The following is a 22947-nucleotide window of genomic DNA, read 5'->3' as shown; positions in this document are numbered from 1 at the left end:
GCTTCCAGATGAAGACACTGGGGCCCAGGGAGTGAAACAGCGTGCCCCAAAGCATGCAGCTGCTGCCTGGCAGGCCGCCTCCCTGGCCCGCGCTTGCCCCCAGTGCTCCCTGGGCATCTCAGGTCGTGGACTTCACGGGGACTCCCTGTGGAGCGGAGTGGGCAGGTTCCTACCACAGGAACCTCAGATAACCCAGGAACACTGGTGCCCGGGGCACCCTTCCTATAGGAAGACTTCTCATCCTGACTCACCTTCCTGATCAGGCCCGTCCTCTAGTGAGAAACCAGAGATCAGGTCCTGCGTTCTGCTCTTTCTGCATGTTGGCCAGCTTCCCTGTGACATGGATCAGGGAGGGTACATGTGGTCATGTGTGTATGTGGGTGTGCACACACACATGCAGTTCTTGAGCTGTCTTCCCACTAGCTCCTGCTCATGCTGAGGCCTAAGATCACACCTTTATTGTGTTCCCAATCTCCTCTCGGGTCTTAGTCCCAGCACTTCCCACAGAGACACAGCGGGGACGTACTGAGTAGCCGTCTGAGTGCAGGAGGGACCATGCCAGAGCCTGTTCCAGAACCTGTCGTGGTCCTGTGCCTTCTGCCTTCATCTCCGTGTGGTCGCACCTGCCCAGCCCCTGGTCACTGTGTTCTCTGTAAAGCGCTAGAAAGAATGATGTCCCTTTCCCTCTCTTGTAAGTCCTTCAGGCCAGACCCTTCCTCCTGGCAGTTTTCCCCATTGTCACTTGGCTTACTGACACTGGGGAGAAGAATGCATGTCTCAGTGAGTTCTTGCTGGGGTGTGGTTGGTAATAATTTAATTAGCCCAGCTTTTTGGAAAAATAAAAGTGTTAATTAGTGTTTGCTTAAAATACACCATCTTGTCGGCCTCTTCTCCTCCCTCCTCCATCCCCTGGGTGAAGGCCCGATTTCCCAAGCTCACCCCACGGCAAGTGCCAGCCTGCCCACCCCTCCGTGGCTGGAGAAGTCAATGCAATCAAGCTCTGTGTGGCCGTGGAGGATGGCCAAACCCCCCAAACCCCACGCACTGCCAGGGGCCATTCCGACTCCTAACCCCGCTAGTAGACAGGGCAGCACTGCTCCGTGGGCTTCTGAGACTGTAAGTCTTCACGGGCGTAGAAGGCTTCCATGTTCTCCCGCAGGCTCTCCCGTGGTTTTGAACTGCTGACCTTGAGGTTAGCAGCCCAACGGGTAGCCCCCTGTATCACCATGCTGGTTCTGAGTCCTGTTGGTCCAGAAGCCCCCAGGTCCAGCTCCAGGGAAGGCCAAGCTGGGGGTGGGGCTGAGCTGTGGTCCGGGGCATCTCAGACAGAAGGGAAGAGTTCTCTCCAGGTGAGCCCGTCGCCACGCTTCCTGTCCAGCCACTGGCCACAGTTGAAGATGGTGGCCACGCCGGTGCTGGTGTTGGTGACCTCCATCTTCTCCACCAGCCAGCCTGAGTAGTAGCCGCTGCTGTCGTGCTCCACCCGCACCTTGCGCAGCTCGCCCAGCTCCAGGGTCTCCAGGAAGAAGCGGTCCGTGCTGCCCCGCTCAAAGAGGTTGCGCATCTTCTGCTTCAGCTCTCGCCTGCCCGTGTCCCCGTTGGCCCCGAAGATGGTCACAAAGACATTGGCATCCGTGCCTGCACCTGGCTCATAGCCTGTCGTCACGATGACCTCGTACTTGACGGGCACCAGGCTCTGCACCTTGCTGGCGAAGCTCTCCGTCACCTTGGTGACCTCAAACACCTTGAAGTATTTCCTCTTCCTCTTGAGTGGGATGAGGGTGTCACAGTTAAAGAAGTACCTGCAAGGAGGAGAGGGGGAGGGCAGGGCTCAGTGGATCCCGGCTGAGGGCAGCATCCTTGTCACAAGATTCCCCCCCGTCATTCAGAGATGGTTTTTTTTTTCTCCACCACTGAGTGGATGCTGACTCACAGTGAGCCTCTAGGACAGGGCAGAACTGCCCCCGTGTGTTTCCAAGACTAACTCCCCATGGGAGTAGAGTCCCACCTTCCTCCTGCGGAGTGGCTGATGGTTTTGAACTGCGGACCTTGCAGTCAGCAGCCCAATCCAGAGCCACTATGCCACCAGGGCCCCTTGATGTTTTTGCTCCAGGCATAACTGGACATCGGGGCCAAGGATGTTATAATTAAACTGGGGTCGTGGGGTCTTGTTTGTCGACACTTCACAGTGCAGTGGAACCTTCATTTCCTCCCCCTAGCTGCTCCTTGCTTCTTTTATTTTTCCCTTCACACTCCATATTCCATCTATCAGCCAACCCCCTGGATTCTTTCAAAATATATGCAGCATCAGCCCAGGCAAAAAAAGCAATCAGCAGCTCATTACCTACCCTGTTACCTCTCTTGTCCAACTCGCTTCACTGGCAATCTGCTTAGGTCATAAGCCTCCAGAGTGATCTCCCTGTCGCTTGGTGCCTGTGATCTACTCTCTACACAGGACCTACGCCATCCTGCCGAGATGGGCACCAGAGGATGTCAGTCTTCTTCTCGAGAACCTCCCGGGACCTCCCAGGTCGGGGCAGAGCCCAACACCTCACAGTGGCCTCGGAGACTCTACACAGTCTGGCTTGTTTGGGCTCCCCAAGCTCACTCCACTCCAGGCATAGTCGTCCCTGTGCCCCCTGTGTGTTTGCCCAGTGCTGCCATCATCCAGGATCTCCTGGGCGGCTACTGTCAGGGTCAGAGGTTCAAAGCCACCAGCCGCTCCTCAGGAGAGAGGCGAGGCTGTGTCTCAGAAACCCTAAGGAGCAGTTCTACCCTGTCCTTTATAGGGCTGCTATGAATTGGAATTGACTCAGTGACAGGTGGTTTGAAGGGGGTGTGTGTCACTGCTGGAAGCAGTTACAGACTCCCGGTGACAGAGTCCAATAGAACCATGATGGTGAGTTCCAGTGTTTCCAAGAAGGCTGTCAGAAGGCACAATAGGAAGACAGTGCAAGGGGCCTGGGGTGTGACCTTTGGGGTGTGACCTTTGGGAGGACACACTCCCTCCCTGGACTTTGGTCGCCCCACTCGCAACACCACCAGAGGCTTGGACGTATATGAGTGTCTCACTCTGAGTGGTTCATTGTCTGAGAGCTTTGCAAAGCAGTCATGTGGCTGTGGGATACAGAGCTCCAAGGGCGTGCCCAACTGCGCGGAGCAAAAGCCTATTTCCAATTACACCCCGGGCGGGGAATCTTGTTCACAGGGCCTATTTCTTTTGAAGCCCTGTCAGGTAAGGGAGGGCCTGCTGGCCACAAGGTCAGTAGTTCAAAACTACCAGCTGCTCCATGGAAGAAAGAGGAGGCTTTCTACCCTGGAAGGAGCATACCCCTATGTAGGGTCTCTATGAGTCAACTCAATGGCAGTGAGCAATGGCTGAATGTTTGGCTGTTAACCAGAAGGTTAGCAGTTCCAATCCACCACGGCTTTCCAAGAAAGAAAAAACGCATCCGTCTGCTTCCACAAAGCTAGCAAACCCTATGGTACCATTCTATAGGGTCACGGGGGAGCCTAAGGTGGGAAACATCTCAAGATTGCTCTTCTCAATTGCATCACTTGATGAGCTGGGATTTCTCTTCTTAGATGCCACGGGGCTGGCTCCCAGCTGCTGGTGAGCCACATATCATAGGGCTGTCACTGGCTGGTTTTCAAAATCCATCGCCAGCCCTTGCTCTCTATATGGGTGCTGGTACAAGCCACAACCTCTTGAGCCTTGGTGTCATCATGGGCTACGTGTTGGGCTAACTGACTGCAAGTTAGCTATTCGAAACCACTGGCCACTCTGCCCAAGAAAGATGGGGCAGTCTACTCCTCTGCAAAATCAGTCTCCCAAACCCACAGGGGCAGTTCTACCCTGTCCCAGAGGGTCGCTATGCGTCAGCATTGACCCAAAAGACATGACTTTCTTACAGAAATTTCGTAGAGGGAAATAAATGTGCATACTTCTTATTTAAATCCTTTAAAATTTAATTCTTTAAGTGTGCTCACTACTCCACACAGTTCTATATAAGTGCACAGGTGTGCTTTTCTTAAAACACTCTTGTTATTTTCCTAGTGGCTTGGATACACCTCCTTTCCCCCTCTCATTCCTACTCGAGCCTCCCACCCTCACCTCAGGTAACCCATGCGAACTGCTGAGGCTGCACTGCCAAACTCCCCTCCGATTCCCCCAACCATGTTCAGCCCCCCACCCCCACAGCCAAGTGGGGGTGTCAGTGTTGCCTCACATAATACTGGGGGTGCTGCATCTTGCTTTTCTCACTCCACAATTCTTCCGGGGAATTGCTCCGAGTCATCTGGTACATATTTAATCCATTATTTTTAATGGAGGAAAAAGATTCCCTGGTGCAGCTGTAAGGAAATATGTTCTAACAAGCATAATTATCAAGCCACTAAAATGTGGGACTGAAGGAATTCGTGGAGTCGGGATTGTAGGTGTAGAAAGACATACACCAACTCTTCCCGCTGGAAAGAGGCGGCAGCACACGTAAAGGCAAACACGCACACAACACGACCTACCAAGTACATTTATGTCTCCACACATGTAAAACCACGGACATGGTGTCCGACTTTGGTAAATATCAGTTAGCTCTTCAAAGCCCATAAACAGCCATCTAAGGTGCAACTATTGGAGGCCCCCTCCCTCGGTCTCGGGGATAGAAGAGCGAGGAAAGTCAGAGACAAGGAAACAATGAGTGCAATGGACGAACGGGCCAGTCGGGCAGCAGCCTCCACACCCTGAGCCCAGAAGAACTAGCAGGTGCTCAGCACCACCACTAAATGCTCTGAGAAAGGTCGCAGCAGAAGGTCCCGGATCTGAACATGCACTGCCTCTAGCTGAATCGGAGCCCTAGCGACCCTGAAAGACAGAGGAGGAGGGCCCCTTTGGGGTTCTGAGACTTTAATTCCTTAAGGAGCAGACAGCCTCGGCTTTCTCCAGCAAAGTCCAGGGTCAGAGTCACTGCCACGGAGTTGATGCGGGCTCACAGCAAGCCTACCGGGCAGGGTAGAGCAGCCACTGCGCCTTTCTGAGAGAAAGCCCCCCTTTCTCCCGCCGAGCAACTGGTGTTTCAAACTGCCAGCCCTGCAGATGGTAGCCCAACATGTAACCACGATGCCACCAGGGCTTCCTGGAAGGGGGCAAAAGTGGACGAGAGGTAGAAATCATAGAGAGACCAAGGCGACAGTTGGACAGAGCCCATTGGAACCTCCCACAGACACTCCTAGAAGAGAGGCGCATGACCCTTCATGGAAGCCCAAGTCAAGGCATGAGTTGGGGACATGTCAGCCTCAGAGAAGGCAATTACTCTCTGCTGGTGGGTAAACTGGGCGGAGCAACATGCCATGGGCGGGAGGGGGGGATGCTTAACAATACTTACATAGAACCCAACGGAAGAATAAACCTGGTACTATGTTCCTAACTGTACACTTTTTACCTAGTTTCTGTCCAGTCCTTACTGACTCGGGCCACACGCGATAGACAGCTGGGATGCAGAGTCTTTCCTTTAAGGCTCTCAACATCCTTTATAGGCCACGCCAGAAGGATTCAATATGGAAACCCTGCTAAATGAACTGGGCTCTACCGTAAACTATCTGACATGCTCTCTTGGGCGTATGGAGTCGATGGCCGTTGGTCTGTGGCTCAGATCCCTTGCTTTGAGGACGCCCCGGGATACCATATGTTTACTATTTTTATGCTTTCTGTTTTCAATGGCACGTGTTAGTCTGACAGGTGTGATTCCGTGTCTGTAAATGCACATTAGTAAAGTTTTGCCCTCTCCCCAATGTTCAATGTTCATGTAAACAATGTCCAGCAGATTTCATTTCTATGCCATTGGCTAAATTAGTGATACGATAAAATTACCTATGCCCCATGAAAATAAATTGTATAGTTTCCTTTGATTAACTATTTCTCCTATATTAAATATTTTCATTAACTATGAGCTATTAAGTTGTTATAAAATGATAACGGCATCTCTAAAGTAAACCAGAAACAAATATAAATCATATATATATATATGGCTCACACTTAATCATAGCCCTAATCTAAAAATAAATAGTCATGACATGGCCCTACTTGATCCTTAGTCTTGTGAAGAGATTGCTAAAGAGAAGGGCGCTACAGCAGTTTGGTGGAGAGGTCAGACGGTGCCTGGCTATCAGAAATACAGTGCACGGGGTCTTAAAGGTTTGTCTTAAAACAAGCAGCCATTTGAGTAAGGCATCAACTGAGTCCACATGAAAGAAGCACATCAGCCTGTGTGGTCCCAAAGCCTGAAAATAATAAAATCCACATCCAGAGAGAGGATGGGGTCAGAGCTTACATAGTGACCACCTGGTCTGCAGAAGGCTGTGAATGACAGTGGAAACCCAAACGGCCTTTGCAGGATCCCTCCCTGGGCTAATCCTCTGATGAGTGCCCCCGAGTTTAGTCTGGGGATATAAACTGCCTGGCTATCAGACAGACCACACTGCAAAGTCAGTACGGGAGACGTAGTTTGGTTAAGATGTAGCGCCCTATCATTTGATTTCTCTTTTGACTCATTTTAAAGTTGCTTCAGTTATTTTCTGCTGTATTTTTGATCGAGGTTTTTCTCTCTGTTGCATTTTGTCATTATTGCTTTTGTTTGCCTTCAGTTTTTGTTTTGCGTGACTTTGTATATATGAAAACCAGGAAAGGTAAGTCTAGAGAGACGATGACTGGAGTAATAATCCCTTGGGCCCTAAAAACTTCGGGTACGGCAGGGAGGCTGTGGGAAAACGGGGAGCCAACAGCGGGTTTGAGAAAAAAGAAAATGTTCTGAAACGGATTGTGGTGATAATCGCGTAATCCTTACAGTTAATATGATTGAACCATTAAGTTGTATGATGTATGATTATATGCCAATAAAACCTTTTTTTGTTAAAGCACCTGAAAAATGGGAACTGACATGACATTCCTTTGTAATTCTTGGAGATGCAAATCTGGTCAGTGTGTTTACAAATGCATTATGGATTCATGTACGACACTGTAATACGCCCTGGTGGCACAGTGGGCTAAAGCTGAGTGGCTAACTTTACGGTCGACAGTTCAAACCCAACAGATGCTTTGAGGGAGGAAGATGCAAAAACAATTACGGGGTTTTTTGGAGGGGTGCCCCCTCGGATACGCACCCTGGTGTTGCAGTGGCTTTGAGTTGGATGCGATCTGGGTGGCTGGCAGTGTGAAACCCCCAGCAGCTCCTTGGGATAAAGATTGGTGTTTCTACTCCGGTCAACAGCTACAGCCTCAGACGCTCACAGGGTGTGTTTTTGCTGTGAGTCAGCATCAACTCGATGGCAGTGGGTTTGGTTTGTTTTTTACCCCCAGCTGTAAGGTGGCTCTCAGCTCATAATGACTCTATAAGACAGTCGACCTGCCCATGGGGTGTCCAAGGCCCTTAGTCTTTACAGAAGTGGACTGCCAGGCCTTTCTTCGGCAGAGCCTTTGGTGGGTTGGAATCGCCAACCTTTGCCTAGCAACTGAGCACTTTTCAACGTCGGCAGAGAGAAACACAGCCACGCGTCACTGAGCTGCGTACCAGGGCGCCATTAGCTATGGCCGTGAGCTATTGGCTTACAACCATGGAAGTGGGTCATCTCGCGGTTCTGAAACCCGGGAGTCCAAAACCAGCTCCCCTGTACTGAGACCAGTTGTCAGCAGGGCTCTGGGGGGTGAGTCTATCCTCACCTGCACCCCAGTCTCTGCCCCAGCACTGCCACATGGCCTGCCCTTCTCCAGCGCATGCACACTTCCCCTCTGCTCCCTCTTCTCCATGCTGGTGGACCTGCACAGCCACGCCCCGCTCTCCAGCTTCTACTGGCACAACTTGGCAACATGGTGGCATTCCTCACGTTGCCTAACCAGCCGCATCCTCCTTCTGTCAAGGGTCCCCCCACCGTTAACCTAAACTTACTGCCTGGAAAGGACTTCACCTAACCTTCCAAGCAAGGTTTCCGGAATGAAACGGTCATTTTGCATTAGGCCTTACATTTCATTTTACGTTGGTGCCTGTAGGGGGTTGATCAGCCGCCACCCTCCCCTGCTATGATAGTGGAATGACTGCTGGCCTGGCCCTGACTTGCTGGGAGGGAGGTGGTCACCTAGCTCTCCTGTCGGCCCAGCACTGGTCCAGGCAGCCAAGCCCAGCTGGTTTTTCTCCCTGGGCTGGTTTTTCTCAGAAAGCAACCTCACGGCAGTTGCAGCCTGAGAAAGATGTCCAGAGGCAGGACCCCTCCTACCCATGTCCAGAGAGGGCAGCGGGGGGATCGAGGAGCCAACAGCTGAGGGACCCCCCTTGCCTGGGAGGAGGCTCCTGGACGCTGCTCCTGGGTGATACCTGGCCTGGCTCCAGGGCTCCCTAGCACCTTCTAGGGAAACGGCTCCAGGGTATGGGTGTGCAAGAGGCTGAGATGAGCGGGGTCAGTCCCTGAGGGACCTAGTGGGGCCAGGCAGGCAGAGCTGGGGGGAGGTGTCAGGGGGACACCCCAGGCACAGAGCAGAACAGGGGGCCTGCTGCAGTATGCAGGCTGCACTGCCTCGCTCCTGGGCCTCCCACCCTTGCTCTGCACCTCGGGTTCCTTCTCGGAGTCTTTCCCGCCTTCCAGGGCTCCGGCTTCTCTCGGGCATCCAGTGTTGGTTGTCCAGCAGGTTTAATTAGACAAAGTGGTGACTGTGGCTATGTTGCTCAGGTAACAAAGACCCCTAATCCCCCAAAAGCCCTTGAATGGGAAATGCAAAGCCCTGTATCTGGGGGCATGGAGGCAGGTGGGCTTTTGGATTAGCCCGGCTTGCCCACACCATGCCCTCAGAAGCAACAGGGTTGACAAGCATATTTCTTTGTTATCAACGTGATAGGAGGGCACATCCCTGCATTCTGGCCCTGTCTGAATTTCGCTGTGTCTTTCAAAGAAGCATCTGTGGGTTAAAGAGCTGGGAGCACCCGAGCTCATCTGGTCTAGCCCCCTTTCTCTGAGGGGCAGTCAACAGTCCAGATAGCCAGTGCACCTGCCTCTTCCTCCCCCGTCTCATAAGCCTCCTAATCCAAGGGCCTTGGCTTCACAGGGGACAGCCTCCCAGAACCCTGTCTCCATTCCTCCCCTGCTGAGCAGGCAAGGGACCCTTTCCAGAAGCTGGGGGAGGGAGGGGAGGGGTGAGGTCACTGCACATACACGTTGCCGTACTCCATCTCGGTGATGGTGATGGTCTTCACGTGCCAGACCAGCTCTCTCTTGGGAATGAAGCGGTCCTCCCGGGTCAGATGGCCCACGCAGAGAGAGGCAATGTCCCCTAGGTAGACACTGTCGAACTCAAACGTGTCTGTAGTCCCCCTGCAGGAGACACATGAGGCCCACGAGCTGATGATGCCAATACACATTTACTGAGTGTGCCTACTGCATTCCAGACCCTGGGCCCAGGAACCGAGCTAGAAGGTAAGCAGGACCCAAGGTTGGACTCTCAGGTTAACTCTAAAGCAAGGTAATTACAGCAGGTAGAAAGCCCAGCAGCCTCCTGCCTCCAGTCCAGCGTGTGGGCATTCCATGCTGTGGGAATAGGTGAGTGCCCGGGACCTGGGGGCACCTGTGCTTGGGGGGGTGGGGTGGAAGGGGCAGTGGGTTCAGACAACAGAGGGAGAAGGGGCCAGAGGAGGGGGTGCTTCCTGAGGTGGCCCAGCTTTGGCAAAATGAGAGCGATACGCCTCCTGGGTGTGGAGGCACAGAATCGGGGTTTGATGTCAGCCAGCATAGGTCCATAAGAGGCTGGCTTGTGTGGAACTGGGGCTCAGGGGAGGGAAAGGCGGCAGGCTGCGGCGGTCCCAAGTGCCAGTCTGAGGTGCTCAGAGGTACCTGGCAGCCAAAGTTTGCTCTTCTGTACTAGCTTAAAAGGTGGGATGTATGCACCCACCAGGGGTGCCAGGTGAGAAAGGCCTGAGGGACAGTCAGAAATCCCTGGAGTCAATGGACATGGGCGTGGGGGTGAGAAGTGACTCATTAGCAGTGCAGGGGGGGTGTGGGGTGGGGTGGGGGGGTGGGGGGGGAGGAGGTTCGGTTGCCCCTCCCCCATCCCTTTAAAGTACTCAGAAGTTGTCCTGAAGTAGAGGACGTGTGAATCCAAGTGAGACTGGAGGTTGGGAGACTTTCTACAAGCAGTTCGGAGGGAGCAGGGGGAGCAGGGAGATGAAAGGCCTGTGAGCCTTCAGAGGCAGCCAGAGGGCAAGGAGGAGAGGTTCTCCCATGAGTACCAGGGCGACTGGAACGGCAAGTCTGATTTCTGTAAGCATCTGCAGGCTCCCTGTCCCTTCCCTTCAGTGAGACCTGGTATCTGTCATGCTCTGCGTGCTTCTTTTGGGTTTTTCCGGGGAATAGTTTACTTCCAGCCTGGCACTGTCTGTCTGTGTCGGGGACGACCCTTGCGATGGCTGTGCTCCTGGGCCCGCAGACCTGCTCTGGAAGCGCCTGCTCAGTCCAGGAGCTGGCCCAGACCCAGCACACGGTGGGAGCTGAGACCCAGGTGGTACCCTGGCCCCACCAAAGGAGACATCCCGGAGCCCCTGCCGCCACCACCACCCCTGCCCAGCAGGCCCTGCGCCCTACTTCCTGAAGGCCCTCTGTCTGGAGGAGTTTTCCACCAGGAACTCTTTGGATCGGTTCTTCCTGCCCTCCAAGATGAGCCAGACGTTTTCCCTGGTTTCACCGCCGTTGCCCGTTTCTATGATGATCTCGTAGGCTGGAATGGAGGAGGTGGCAGAGGGTCAGCAGGGAGGAAGTCACCGCCCACCACACCAGGTGGGAGTTCTGGTCCTTCCAGGTCTCTCAGGCCACAGCCCAGGGCTGGGGAAGGCCGGGCTAAACTCTCCCCAATGAAGGCTCTAGAAATAGAGCCTGCCTTGATCCCGGGGGCTGGTTGCCTTGTGGTCCCCATTTTATTTATAGTAGCAACTTCTTTGCAGGACCAACACTGGGGTGGAGGGGAGGCAGGGGGGTGTCTCTGGGACACTGGCCAACCGCCCCCCTCGAGGACGCAGGAGATGGGGTGAGCATTCCCGGATGCTGGGGCCTGCCTCCCACAGACAAACAAGGCCCTGGGATGCAACACAGGATGTTGCGCTGAGAGAAAGAGGTGAAGCAGGGGCTCAGGGAACCGCCCGCCAGGCCCAAGACTCAAGGAGAGCCTAGAACTCCTCGGGCACACAGCCCTCACCCAGCCTGGTGTCACACTCAATGTCATTGCCACCTTGGGTGCGTCCCAGGTAAAGTGGGTACCCGCTCAATCTGGGAGATACTAAAACTCGGTCTCTGGCCTCAGATTCAAACTCTAATTCCTATTGGACAGAGTGCGGTCGCCAGGCAACGAAAAGCCGAGGAGCCATCAGGATCCCCTTGACCTCTCCAAGCCCCCTCCTAGTGCCTCCTCTGCTGCGTTCTCACAGAGGCCGTGAAGTTCCCGGAGCATGCAGCTCCGCTCCTGCCTGAGGGCCCCACAAAGCTGGCTCCTGGAAGGTTCTGCCGTCCTCCTCCATGATGAATTGGCTCATCTCCTCACTTCTTGTTAGCCTTTGCTCTCCCCTCACCATCTCACGGCGGTCTACCCTGAACATCTTCACTGCAGTCTGTTCCCGCCCACACCCAGGCTGCGTGACCTTGCTCTCTTACAATGTCTGCTTCTTACCACCTCTCCCCATCTAATAGGCTAGCTCAGGGGCTTCAACAAGTTCGTGGGGAAATGGCAGGCGAGGATGATGGTGTCTTCCCATGAGAGGCTTGGTGACCCTGCATCGCTGTTTATGATTTCTTGCTGGGCGCCACCTCTCCCCTCCCAGTGGAATGTGTGCCCCCTGAGGGCAGGCCTTCGTGTTGCTCACAGCCTCGCACGGGGCAGCCTTTGTGAGCGCTTTCACACACCGAGCTGTGTTCACCACGAGGGGTGTGTCCTCACAGACCTGAAAGTCCCCAGGTGCCCCCAGGGACCGCACACATCAGACATGAGATCCAGGAAGGGCAGGGGTCTCTTACTGATGGGTGGCCCTCAAATCGAACACAGGGCCGGGCACTTACTAGGTGCTCAATAAACATTAGTCAAGTGGTTAAAGAGAGGTTCAGCTCATGGACTACCCACAGCTCATCCGGGTATTTCCCAGGTGGATCTTCATCTGAGGGCAGCAGTGTGACTGCCTCTTCCTTATGGGCAACCCGAAGGGCACCCCCACACCCTTCCTCTGCAGGCTCCTGATAGAGACCCTCCATCCACGCAGTCTCCTGAGATCCGGGCCGCGCCCTCCCAGCTCCAGTGCAGCCACACTCTTCCAGCAGTGGCACCAGCAACGCCTCCCCTGGGCAGGTGTCTTGCCAACTCAAACTCCACAGGTGGCGGCGGCTGTTTGGCAGGACATCTGTGTGGGAGACTCAGTCAGGTCGCTCCGGGCATCACAAGGGTCTCCTCCGTTGACACCGGTGGCCTGTGGCGTCTGAATTGCTCACCCGGCCACTTGCACAAGAGCGTCTAGATGGTGAGGCTCTCAGAAACGATGGCATCGTCTTAACTGAACACCTACTCAGTCCCAGGGCCTACAGTGTTACAGAGGTCTACAAAGAGACTAGAGCAGGTGCAAAAGTCAATCAAATGAACTAGTGGACACTGAGCTGCGTGTAACACCTCAAATGAGGCTGGGCACCATGGCATCTTGCAAATGCAAGGACAGAAAACCCCCCTCTCAACAAGGCAGGAGGCCCAGCAGTAAACCGGGCAGATGGGCCCTCAACCCTTGTTTGCATGCTCCCGGGGCATCGGAGCTCACTCCCTCGCAGAGTAGCTGACATCAGCTCATTTGGGTGGTGTGGAACAGGGGAGGCCCCATGCTTCCTTCCCATGCTGTAGGACGTCTAGACAGGGACTACATTTCTCAGCGGCCCTTGCATCAAGATGGAGTCACGGGGCTAGTACTCACCAATGGAATGTGAGCTCATGTGTTAAGAAGGGAGTATGGGTCTTCGCCATGCTCACTTGTCCCTTCCCCAAGAAACTTGGAAGCCATGTGTTGACAACGGCAGGCAGAGACCCACAATGCAACAAAAGTTGGGTCCCCGAGTTGCCACATGGGAGACCTCCAAACACCAACACGGACACTGGGCTGCTGACTGCCGAGGGAGAAGTGAAGCTGGTGGTGTTGGGCCACTGAGACTGCGAGGTTACCTCTTCTGCAGCTCGAGTTCCTAGAACAACCAAGCTTGGCGAGCCCCTGCTTGGCAGTAGGCTCTGCCTCTGGGAAGGCTCTGCCCTCTTTGAGTTTGCTGGACACACACCCTGGGCTCTATATTAAAACCCTGGTCTTTGTGGTCCTCTACCTTAGGGGGGCTATTACTCTTTCTCTTCAAAGAGCCCCTGAGGAAGGGACCACAGGGAGAGTGACTGCTGGAGAAGCTGGCTCCAGAAAGACTTGACGAGGCAGCTGTTGCCAGAGCTAGCAACTGGATGGAGTCCACGCTATAAACAGACCGAGAAGACTTCATGTCAACCTGCCCAGCCCAGCCCAGACTTTAAGGGCGGGTTTTCCTGCTACGTGACAAGTTCCTGACATTCAGGACCATGAGCACCTTCCAGGTTCACCAAGCAGCTCCTCAATGGCAGTCCCTTCCTTGGGCAGCTGACTCCTCTCCAGCTCTGACTGTGAGCTCACACAGCAGGACTGCCCCGCACCCCACGGCTGACTCCCATCTGATGCTGAAGATTCAGTTCAGGCATCACAAGCGGGTTGCCCATCCCGCCCCACCCTGCCTCCACCTGCCCCTCCACATACTGGTCTCCTCCAGCTCGTCCTGGATCTCGTTGTTGGCACAGGCGAAGTCCCGAAGTATCTGCCTGTCGCCCTCGCTCCTGGAGAACCAGCAGTCACATTGGAAGCGGAAGGTCTCGTCTCGGGAGTTGTCCTTCACGTCGACATAGCTCAGGTGCCAACCAGGAAATATCCCTGTAAAAGACACTGAGGGGCTTAGAGGCTGAGCAGGCACATTCTCACTGCCCACCCCGAGCTACCACCCAGTCTGTGTGGCCCTGGGCAGGCTTTCTCTCCTCTGGGTCCTGGTTTCCTGGTTGATGAAATGTGGGCCTTGGGTTAGATGGGTCCTGTGGGCTCCTCCGGACCAGAGAGTGTAATTCTCAACTGTTCCAACGCTTATTTTAAGGAAAGAGACTCAAGAGCTCTGGGCCATTGTGGGGCCCCAGACTTTCCAGGGCAGAGATGGCAGACTAAATGAGAGCCGGGCAGCTGCTGGTTCCCAGTGCCATGCCCCCTCGGATGGGATGAGAGGGCCTACTTTGTGTTTGGATATTTCCAGCCACCTTCAGCTTGACTGCAGGCCCCTTAACTTTCACTCCGATAGGGAATGACTCTAGTGCACCCCCCCCCCCCAATGTCTTTGTAGTCTTCTTGTATTCCTTATTGTGAATGAGGTGAAGGTTTACAGAGCCGGTGATCAGTTTTACATTCAACAAATCCCATCTTTACGTTGGCTCATCAACTGCAATCAACGGTTGCATCCCTTTGGCACTTCCTTCCTCCTTGTCCTTTCAAGCTCGAAACTCTTCCTCTGCTCAAGTGTCCACCTAGCTCCCGTGCAGCCTAGGCTTGCGGTGTTCCTACCTGTCCGTTCCCTTGGTCTTGGACACAGATGACATGGGAAGGAAACGTTTGCTTTTGAGGCCTGGGCTCTGCCTGTCTGTTTTCAAGTGTTTGTCTGACCTCTCCAGGCAGGCTTTAGAGCATAAGAACCATGTCCCAGCACTTTTATTGTAACAGGTTTTATTTTTGTTGTGGTTGTGGACAGTAATAACGGAAAACACCTATCAAGTCAATCATTTCTGCATGTACAACGCAGGGATTTAGAAGATGTTCTTCAAGGCAGGCAACCATTTCACAGCTTTTCCAGGTTGTTCCCCTGCCATTCCATACATGCACCCACCCCTCAGGGTCCCAGCTAATGTTCTGAATCACTCTTGTCGAAAGACCACAATGCTCAAGGAAGACATTCTTTACCAGCGAAGCCACTGTTTGGCTCTGAGAAACTTCAGAGCTGTTTGGCTCTGAGAAACTTCAGGCTTAAGGCTTATTGCAGGGCCAGAAAGTTTAGAGTCCCGGAGAATTTGAAGCTTTGTTCTACTCTCTCCTTTTTGATCAAGATTCTTTACAGACTTTTTGACCAAGATGTTCAGTAACAGTAGCAAGGATTTCTTGTCTGGAGGCAAGTCTGAAGACTCCCCTTCTCTTGCTCCTGGTGAATCAGACCAACTGTTGAGCCTTGGATGACGGCTTGTCCACAAGCTTTTAGGCCACCGATACTCCCCAGCAAACTAGAAGGTGGAACAGGAACACTAAACATGGTAGTAAGCCAGCTAATTGAGATGTGCCATGAACTCATGCTCCAGAATCGCCTAACAAAGGCACGAAGTCCAATGTTTATCCATGCAGTCCCAGCACCTTCCCTTCTGTTGCTGTACATGTCTCTCCACAGCTTTTACCAATTCAACGTTTTACTGACTTATGGACAGTAATGGCATTAATCCGCTGTGTGGCCCCCGTTACATCCAGGCAATTTCTCTATCACCATCGCAAGAAAGCCTCATCACTTCTCGATTGCATTATAGGCATATGGTCATAGAACAGAACATTTTGGCTTTGCCTTCTAAAGTGAACTGCAGTTTTTATATTCCAGTGCAAACCCTGGAAAATTCTGCTTGGGTAGAAAGGTAATTAACATCATTAAGCAACTCCTTGCTTAAAAATCAGCCCTGGCACCTGGAGGATCCATCTGGTGATCCACATTGCATATACAAGGTCAATAGAGAGTTCAACGTGAGCTTTGAAAACGCCAGTCATGCCTAACTAGAATGGAATGCAGGAATGGAGCTGCCGTCTTCCCACAAGCAGCGTCAGCCAAGCTGCTGCCCCAGGGGACACACTGGGAGGTGTCAGATCTGAGTTCCCCTCTCACCACAAGCCCAAACTGGTCATATTCTAATAGCCTCAGGCTGCTCTTTCTTCACTTACACAACCGAGGGACTCAGAGAGGAGAATGCTGGCATCCTCACAGTTCGATGCATCTGTATTGTTGAGGAGAAAGCCTATAATTCATTTTGCTGTAAGCAATCCTTCATCTCACCAGCGTTTTCATTTTAGAGGCAGCAAGAAGTAGACAAGATGAATTAGAAAATAACACGCTGTGTTATAATTTGTTCAGTATTGTAAAAGCTATCTGGGTAATTGAGAATTACAGGGAAGAATTAATCATTTATCTTGATTTTCCTTGACGAACTATATTTCATGGTAATCAAACAGCCCAAGGGCCAATTTTTTACAATAGACTTCCAGCTAATCAGTGAATAAGAAATTATCTCACTCACTGTCACCAAGGCAATGCTGACTCATAGTGAGGCCCAGTGGCTTCCTGAGACTAAACACTTACAGGTGTTGAAAGCCCAGTCTTCCTCCCAAGGAGCTGCTGGTAGTTTTGAACTGTGGACCTTATGGGTCGCAGCTCAGCATGTACCTACTACACCACCAGGGCCCCACTAAGAACCGATGGACTCAGCAAATCACCATGTGTAACCCCATGAACTGCTAGATGCAGAGTTAGGAGGGAACGCCCCAGCGGAGCAATCGGGCAGAGTCCTTGTGTCCACTGGTTGACGTTAGCATCAGTCCGAGTGGAGCTGCCGTGTTGTCAGACGCACTACAGCTCTTGCCCTAACGGAGTCCTCGCATCAGCTACAAAGTAGTCTTGCAAAAAAAAAAAAAAAAAAAAGCGACACTGAACCTCACTCTCTGTAAGCTGTATGTGAGTCAAGTCCGAGAGTGACTCGCTGAGTATCACACCGGGTGATGTACGTGTGAAAGTGTTTGTGGAAGCTAACCTCCCGCTAATCAGAAGAAGCAGCGACACTATGAAGAAGCAACGAGACAGATCCGGAATACAAGTTCTACAGCTCAGTCGACCCAGTCCCTGCAGCTTATCAATCACACCCATTACCAAAGCCGCTGCCACCAAGTCCATTTTGACTGAGAGCGACCCTAGGTCAGGGTCTGTGGCCGTGAACCTTTACAAGAGCAGAGAGCCTCAATTAGACACTGTCCTTGATCACAGGAGACATGCAGGGTAGAGGCCTTATCGGCATCCTGATTCAAACAAACCCAAAGTACAAAGACATTACTTATGCTGAGGAAATCTGTGTGTGGACTAGAATTTGGATCAGACAAAGAAATCAAAAGGTCCATTTCAAAAAGGGAGCCCTAGTAAATATGGCTATGAAAAAATGACAATGAGGTTTAGACTTTGACTTCAGAAGCTCTAGAAACCAAGAGGAAAGTCAAGAAGAAAAAGGCAGAAGAGTAAAGCCATTGTGACAGGTCGTGAGGGTCACAGAATCTGGGGGCCGGGCATGTGGGAAAGTTTATGATGTGGTTCCCTTGCTTTTGTGCAAGCTTAATTCTTTTTTCATAAAAGAAGCATTGATGTTGCTGCTGTTGAAGACCCTTAAACAAATGTAATTATCCTTGTAAAAGTCCATGCTAACCTAATGCCATGGCGTCAATGATGACTCATAGTGACCCTACGTGACAGGGTAGAACTGCCCCTGTGGAGTTCTGTGACTGTCACATTTTACAGAGCAGAAAGCCATCTTTTGCCTTCAGAGTGCCTGGTGGTTTCGAACTGCTGACCTTGTGGTTGGTGGACCAATGGGTAATCATTCCACACCAGGGCACCAAATGTCCATGCAAGGTCACCAGAAGTGTGGCCTGCGATTTTAAAAATTCAATCTATACTCTCAAATGTGACCCAGAGAGAGAGAGCTCCATGGAGGATGTTCTCGGCCGTCTTCGCTCGTGGCAGCATTTGAACGCCCATTCCTGGCGGAGAAAGTGACTAACGAGGACGTTGAACTCTCCACCGTAGGGCCTGGGCTTCCCTGCCCAGAGATGTCACTAGGGTTGAGGTCACCCAACGTGAAAACTCACGGGGCCAACCTCCTCCCCAAGGACCTCCTCTCATGCACGAGACCCTGCAGAATTCTGGGTAATGTTTCGTTTTAATCATAGAATAATAATGTGGTAAATGCAGTAGTAAATTACTTAGATGTAATATTCCTTAGATTATATGAATACTAGCAACAAAATCGTTTTTAACATCTTTCTACACTTAATTACGACCTAAATAACTATAGTATTTTCCCTTTATTATTCACCCTCAAAACAATACTGCAGCTAAGACATATTAATGACTCAGGACTTCCTTAAGTCTAAGTGCCATCCTGGGACCAAGGCAATCAGATAATCTTGCCAAACTCACCGGCCTGGAGTTAATGCCAACTCACAGTGACCCCATAAGACAGGGGTGTAACTGCCCCCTGTGAGTTTCCAAGGCTGTATGTACCTCCAAGGGAGTAGAAAGCCCCATCTTTCTCCTGAGGAGCAGCTGATGGTTTTGAACTGCTGACCTGGCAGTTAGCAGCCCAACTTGTAACCACTACACCACCAGGAACCTTGGGCTATTCAAGGGAGAGAGCAAATGCTTGGGAAAATCGAGTTCCTGAAACACAGTAGCTAGGAGCTGTCCAGAGCTGTCCGAGGTGCTGACCCATCTCCATTTCTTTCAGTGTTTTCACAATGATGAAGTAGATGTCTGGGCAGATTTTTAAATAGTGGGACAAATGCAGCCAGAAAATTCAGAAGCTTTAGTTATGAAGGTTACCCAGTAACTAACATGCCGTGGAAAACCTTCTACTTAGACCCGGTATCTTTTACCGAGCCTCTGGAGAGTCCCACCCACCAATGCAATGACTGTCTTGACAGATGGTCTATTTGTTGAGCATTGTGGGCAGAGGGGCTTCCTGAACTTGTAAAGTGTCTGGATAAGGAATTATCATTCTTAATCATTATTACTATCATTATTAAAGTACACTTTGACCACCAGCCAATCTGCTACTGGTCTTAAGAAAATCATAAAGGGTGGAGATAAGAGTAAAAAAGAATTAAGGGACTCTTGTTGTTTTTTTTCTTGGGGAAGAGAAGAAACTCACAAAAGATGTTTTGAGAAGGACTCTAAAACCGTGGTTCTCAACCTGTGGGTCGAGACCCCTTTGGGGGTCAGGAGACCCTGTGAAAGGGATTCATAACAGTAGCTAAATTACAGCTCTGAAGTAGCAATGAAAATCATGTTATGGTTGGGGGTCAGCACCACATGAGGACCCATATGAAAGGGTCACCGCACTAGGAAGGGGGAGAACCGCGGCACTAAAGGCGTCTTTTCTAGCTAACTCCCCAGCCCACCCCATAATCCTGGCAATGACTATATGGACATGCACAGAGGGCAGACACAGAAGACCCTCACCGCCTCAGCTTTTTTCAGTCTTCTGGGGACAGTGGCTGAGCTAAGGGTATAGAATGGTGGCTGGCGGGGTGGCTGGTAGGCATGCACCAAGGTGAACATCAGAAAACCTCAGTAGAGCCCATGTGTACAGCCAAATCCCTTTAGTTGTGTGTGCCTAAGAAGGCATTCACCCTCCTGAGCCTCAATATTTTTTGGTTGTAGAAAAGTGGTGATACAGTGATTTTGTCCTAGAAATTCAAATGTTTGTATCTTTGATGCCCCGCGAGGGCTCGGCAGGTGGTCAGGACAATGGAGGCGGGGTAGGCAAGCATTTTCTTGCCTTGAGGACTGGTGTTCTGTTTGTGCCTGATCTGATTTTGTGCCATGAGACAGAAATGTTTATTTGCTTAAATCACGCCAAAGCCAAATAGCTGAAATGAAATGCATGACTACTTGCTTCATGCACAAGCCCCTCCTTTGCCAGGAGATCAGAAGAACTGGATGGTGCCCGTCACCACCACTGGATGTGCTTCCTCAGGATCCTACAGAAAAGCCATCATCTGAGAAGGCTAGCAATGGTGGCTGTACGGCCGGAAGAGCACAACCAGTGGCACGGAATGGTGCGTGTGGAGGCTGTTGACGTGCAGAATGTTTTGTTGTGTGTTTTTGCCAAAATTGAAAAAAAAAGACATGAATCACAATGAGTGCGGGGGAAAGAACATGTTCTAAAACGGATGGTGGTGAAGATCGCACCACTCTTTTCGACAGGACTGAACTATCAAATCGATGACATGTGGATGAAGTGCCAGTAAAATTGTTGTGCAGTTCTATAGGTGCCTGTCGTATAGGGCCGGCATTGACTCCATAGCAGTGTGTTTGGTCTTATGAGGTCAGATTGCTCACGGCACCGTGAAAGGTTAGATGGGAGCCTGAGTTGACAGTGAGTGTGTGTTAGTGACTGGGGGCCGATGAGAGAAAGCAGGGTGAGCATGGCTGCACGAGTTGTAGGACATGATCGATGCCACGGAAATATGCATGAAGATACTGAATTGATGTATGCTTAGCTGTGTGTATTTCCAATAGCAACAAATCAAATAGCATTCTTTTTATAAAGCAAAATCGTCTAGTTGCTTTGGGAGAGAGCTTGCAAGATGCTGAGCTGTCTTTCATCAGCCACCGCAACACATGGGTCCGCAGGAGACAAACACAACCTTCGTGATGCTCCCGGCCACTGCCGGGGGGGGGGGGGGGGGGCGGGGTTTGTCGGGGGGAGGCGCTCAGGAAGACCGGAGCCGACCTGGAGCAGATGGCTTTGCCAGAGCCAGTTTCGATGTAAAACACAGAGATGAGGGGAGCAGCGACATGTACTGGTGTACAATCCCCTTCTGATGATGCGTACTAGGACTTAAAGGTCAGCCCGAAGACAGAAAAAGGACGAGCCAAGACACGTTGAGAACACAAACTTCATCACAGTTACCGACGTGACAAAATCTCCCTGTAGGTCCTTGGAGGCAGCAATAAAGCTCTTGCTTGGCTTTGATCCTATTTTATAGCTCATCTTTACCAGTGAATTTGGCTAATTGTATTTAAGCCTACCACTATAAATCAACAAGTATATATAATTTTTTATAGAAAACTCATGTGAAGTGAATTTGGTGATAGATTTTTCTCAAGGTTTGTAACAGAATCATCCCAGGGTACTAAAAAACTCAGGGCCAGTGTCTATTTTGACTCACAAACTGTAATTATATGGGAGTAGAAAGACTCATCTTCCTCCCATGGAATGACTAGTGGTTTCGAACTGCTGACCTTGCGGTGAGCAGCCCAATGACTAATCCACTAAGTACACCTCCGGGGTTCTTCATCTCTCACCTTGCCCAGAGACACTGACTCTCTTCAATGGATGGAAGTATCAACATAGACAATCTTCCACTTTGGGATGCCTGCCTCCCCAGGGTAGGCGATGTGGACAAGGCTGTCGGGACAGTGGGTAAAGGCTCAGGGTGACCTTTGAGTGGAGCTGGACTTGGGTGGAGCTACCTTTGTTGTCGTGCCAGACCCTCAGCTTGCAGAGGTGGCCCAGGCTCAGCATGTCAGAGAAGTTGAAGGTGTCCGTGCTGTTGCGCTCAAACTTGTTCCAGTTGGCCGACTGCTTCAGGGCCAAGGTCCCACTGTCCCCATTCTCCCCAAAGATAATGAGGAACACGTTGGCATCGGTACCTGCTCCTGGAGGAGAAATGCGGGAGACATAAGGCATGTGCTCAGGTGCCAAGCTCTCCCCTACCCAGCCCTCTAGATTTGTGCCTGGACTCCAGAGACAGGCCAAGAGGCCTCTAACCCAAACCAGACCCACGGCTGTGGGGTCGACTCCCATCATGGTGACAAAGTAGAGCTAGCTGCCTCCTCGGCCCCCAACGGCTTTCATCTCTACAGAGCAGACTTCCACAGACCGATTGGCTCCCTCAAACTACCAACCTTCAAGTTGGCAGCCAAGTATGTAAGTCCTGCACTACCATGGTTCATCAGAGTACAAACCAAGACAAAAAGCAAATTCACTGCCATTAAGTCGGTCCCAACCACAGGAACGGGTAGAACTGCCCTTGTGGGTGTCTGAGACTCTAACTTTTCACAGCTTCTTCTTTCTCCTGCAGAGTGGCTGGTGGTTTCAACCTGATTGCCTGTGTTTAGCAGCCTAACGTGTCACCACTCTGCCCTCAGGGTGCAGGTGAGAATTCGAAGTCCTTGAAGCTACAGGTGAAGTTGAAAAGGGCTGGCCTCCTTGTCCCTCCTTCACTTTGTCTTTCTGCCTTGCAAATGCTGTTGCCTTGCCTGGAATCCTGGTCGGCAGTGGGAGTGGTCGGCACTCCCAGTTCTACTCCTGGCCGAGACATGCCCAACCATCAAAGGCTGCCCAGGTAGATTGGCTTCACAATTCTGAAATGTAGAATGCCCATTGTTCCCCAAATCGACCACTGATTGACATTACATAATGGTTCTAGGACAGATGACTCAGTGAAGCTCCCCTATATACACCCAGCTGTCACCCATGAGCTCAGCCATTGCTTTCTGAGAGCATATTAGGAGCGGCTGGAAAACACGTGGACACTTGGAATCTCAAGCAAGAAGAGCCAAAGGCCCGGCAGGAGGGGAAAAGGAAGAAGGGGACCCAGAGGAAAAACATTACCCTTTCACTGGCCACTTGTGGCTGAGGTCATTTCTTTGGTCATATTGAAAACACCAGCTCCCCCATCCAGATAGAGTCAATCAGGAACCAGGGGCGAGTTGCTGTGGAGCTGTCGTCCCCACGGCGCCCCGCGTGGTCAGAGTGGAACAGTGCTCCTGAGGGGTTTCACTGGCTGATTTTTTGGAAGGGATTGCCAGGCTTGTTCCCAAAATGCCCATGGTTGGACTTGAACCTCCAAGGGTTCCGCTGGTGCCTGAACATGTGACTCTTTGCACCACCTCGCTACCCTTTCTAACCCGTGTGGCGAGTCCATCCGCTTCCTTGCAGTGAGTGGCTCCTGGAGGGCAGGCAGGGCTTGGGGCAGGCTGACCGGAGGCACTCTCTTC

General features: G+C 51.8%; 1 protein-coding gene across 2 annotated transcripts in view; it reads right to left on the bottom strand.

Moving 5' to 3' along the window:
- Nucleotides 1–1321: 1321 nt before the first annotated feature.
- Nucleotides 1322–22947, bottom strand: part of LOXHD1 (lipoxygenase homology PLAT domains 1) — a 148561-nt gene continuing 126935 nt past the window's right edge. For both annotated transcript variants that reach the window (XM_075532983.1, XM_075532984.1), the window contains 5 exons: nt 21418–21603; nt 13815–13985; nt 10615–10747; nt 9193–9351; nt 1322–1802 (listed from right to left, as the gene is read on the bottom strand). In XM_075532983.1, the coding sequence (XP_075389098.1) occupies nt 1322–1802; nt 9193–9351; nt 10615–10747; nt 13815–13985; nt 21418–21603 (1130 nt within the window). The remainder of the gene's footprint in view (nt 1803–9192; nt 9352–10614; nt 10748–13814; nt 13986–21417; nt 21604–22947) is intronic.

Source organism: Tenrec ecaudatus, chromosome 15 (genome assembly GCF_050624435.1).
Source record: "Tenrec ecaudatus isolate mTenEca1 chromosome 15, mTenEca1.hap1, whole genome shotgun sequence".
NCBI classification, from domain to species: Eukaryota; Metazoa; Chordata; class Mammalia; order Afrosoricida; family Tenrecidae; genus Tenrec; species Tenrec ecaudatus.
The sequence above is the reverse complement of the archived record's forward strand: the minus strand, read 5'-3'. Positions and strand labels throughout refer to the sequence as shown.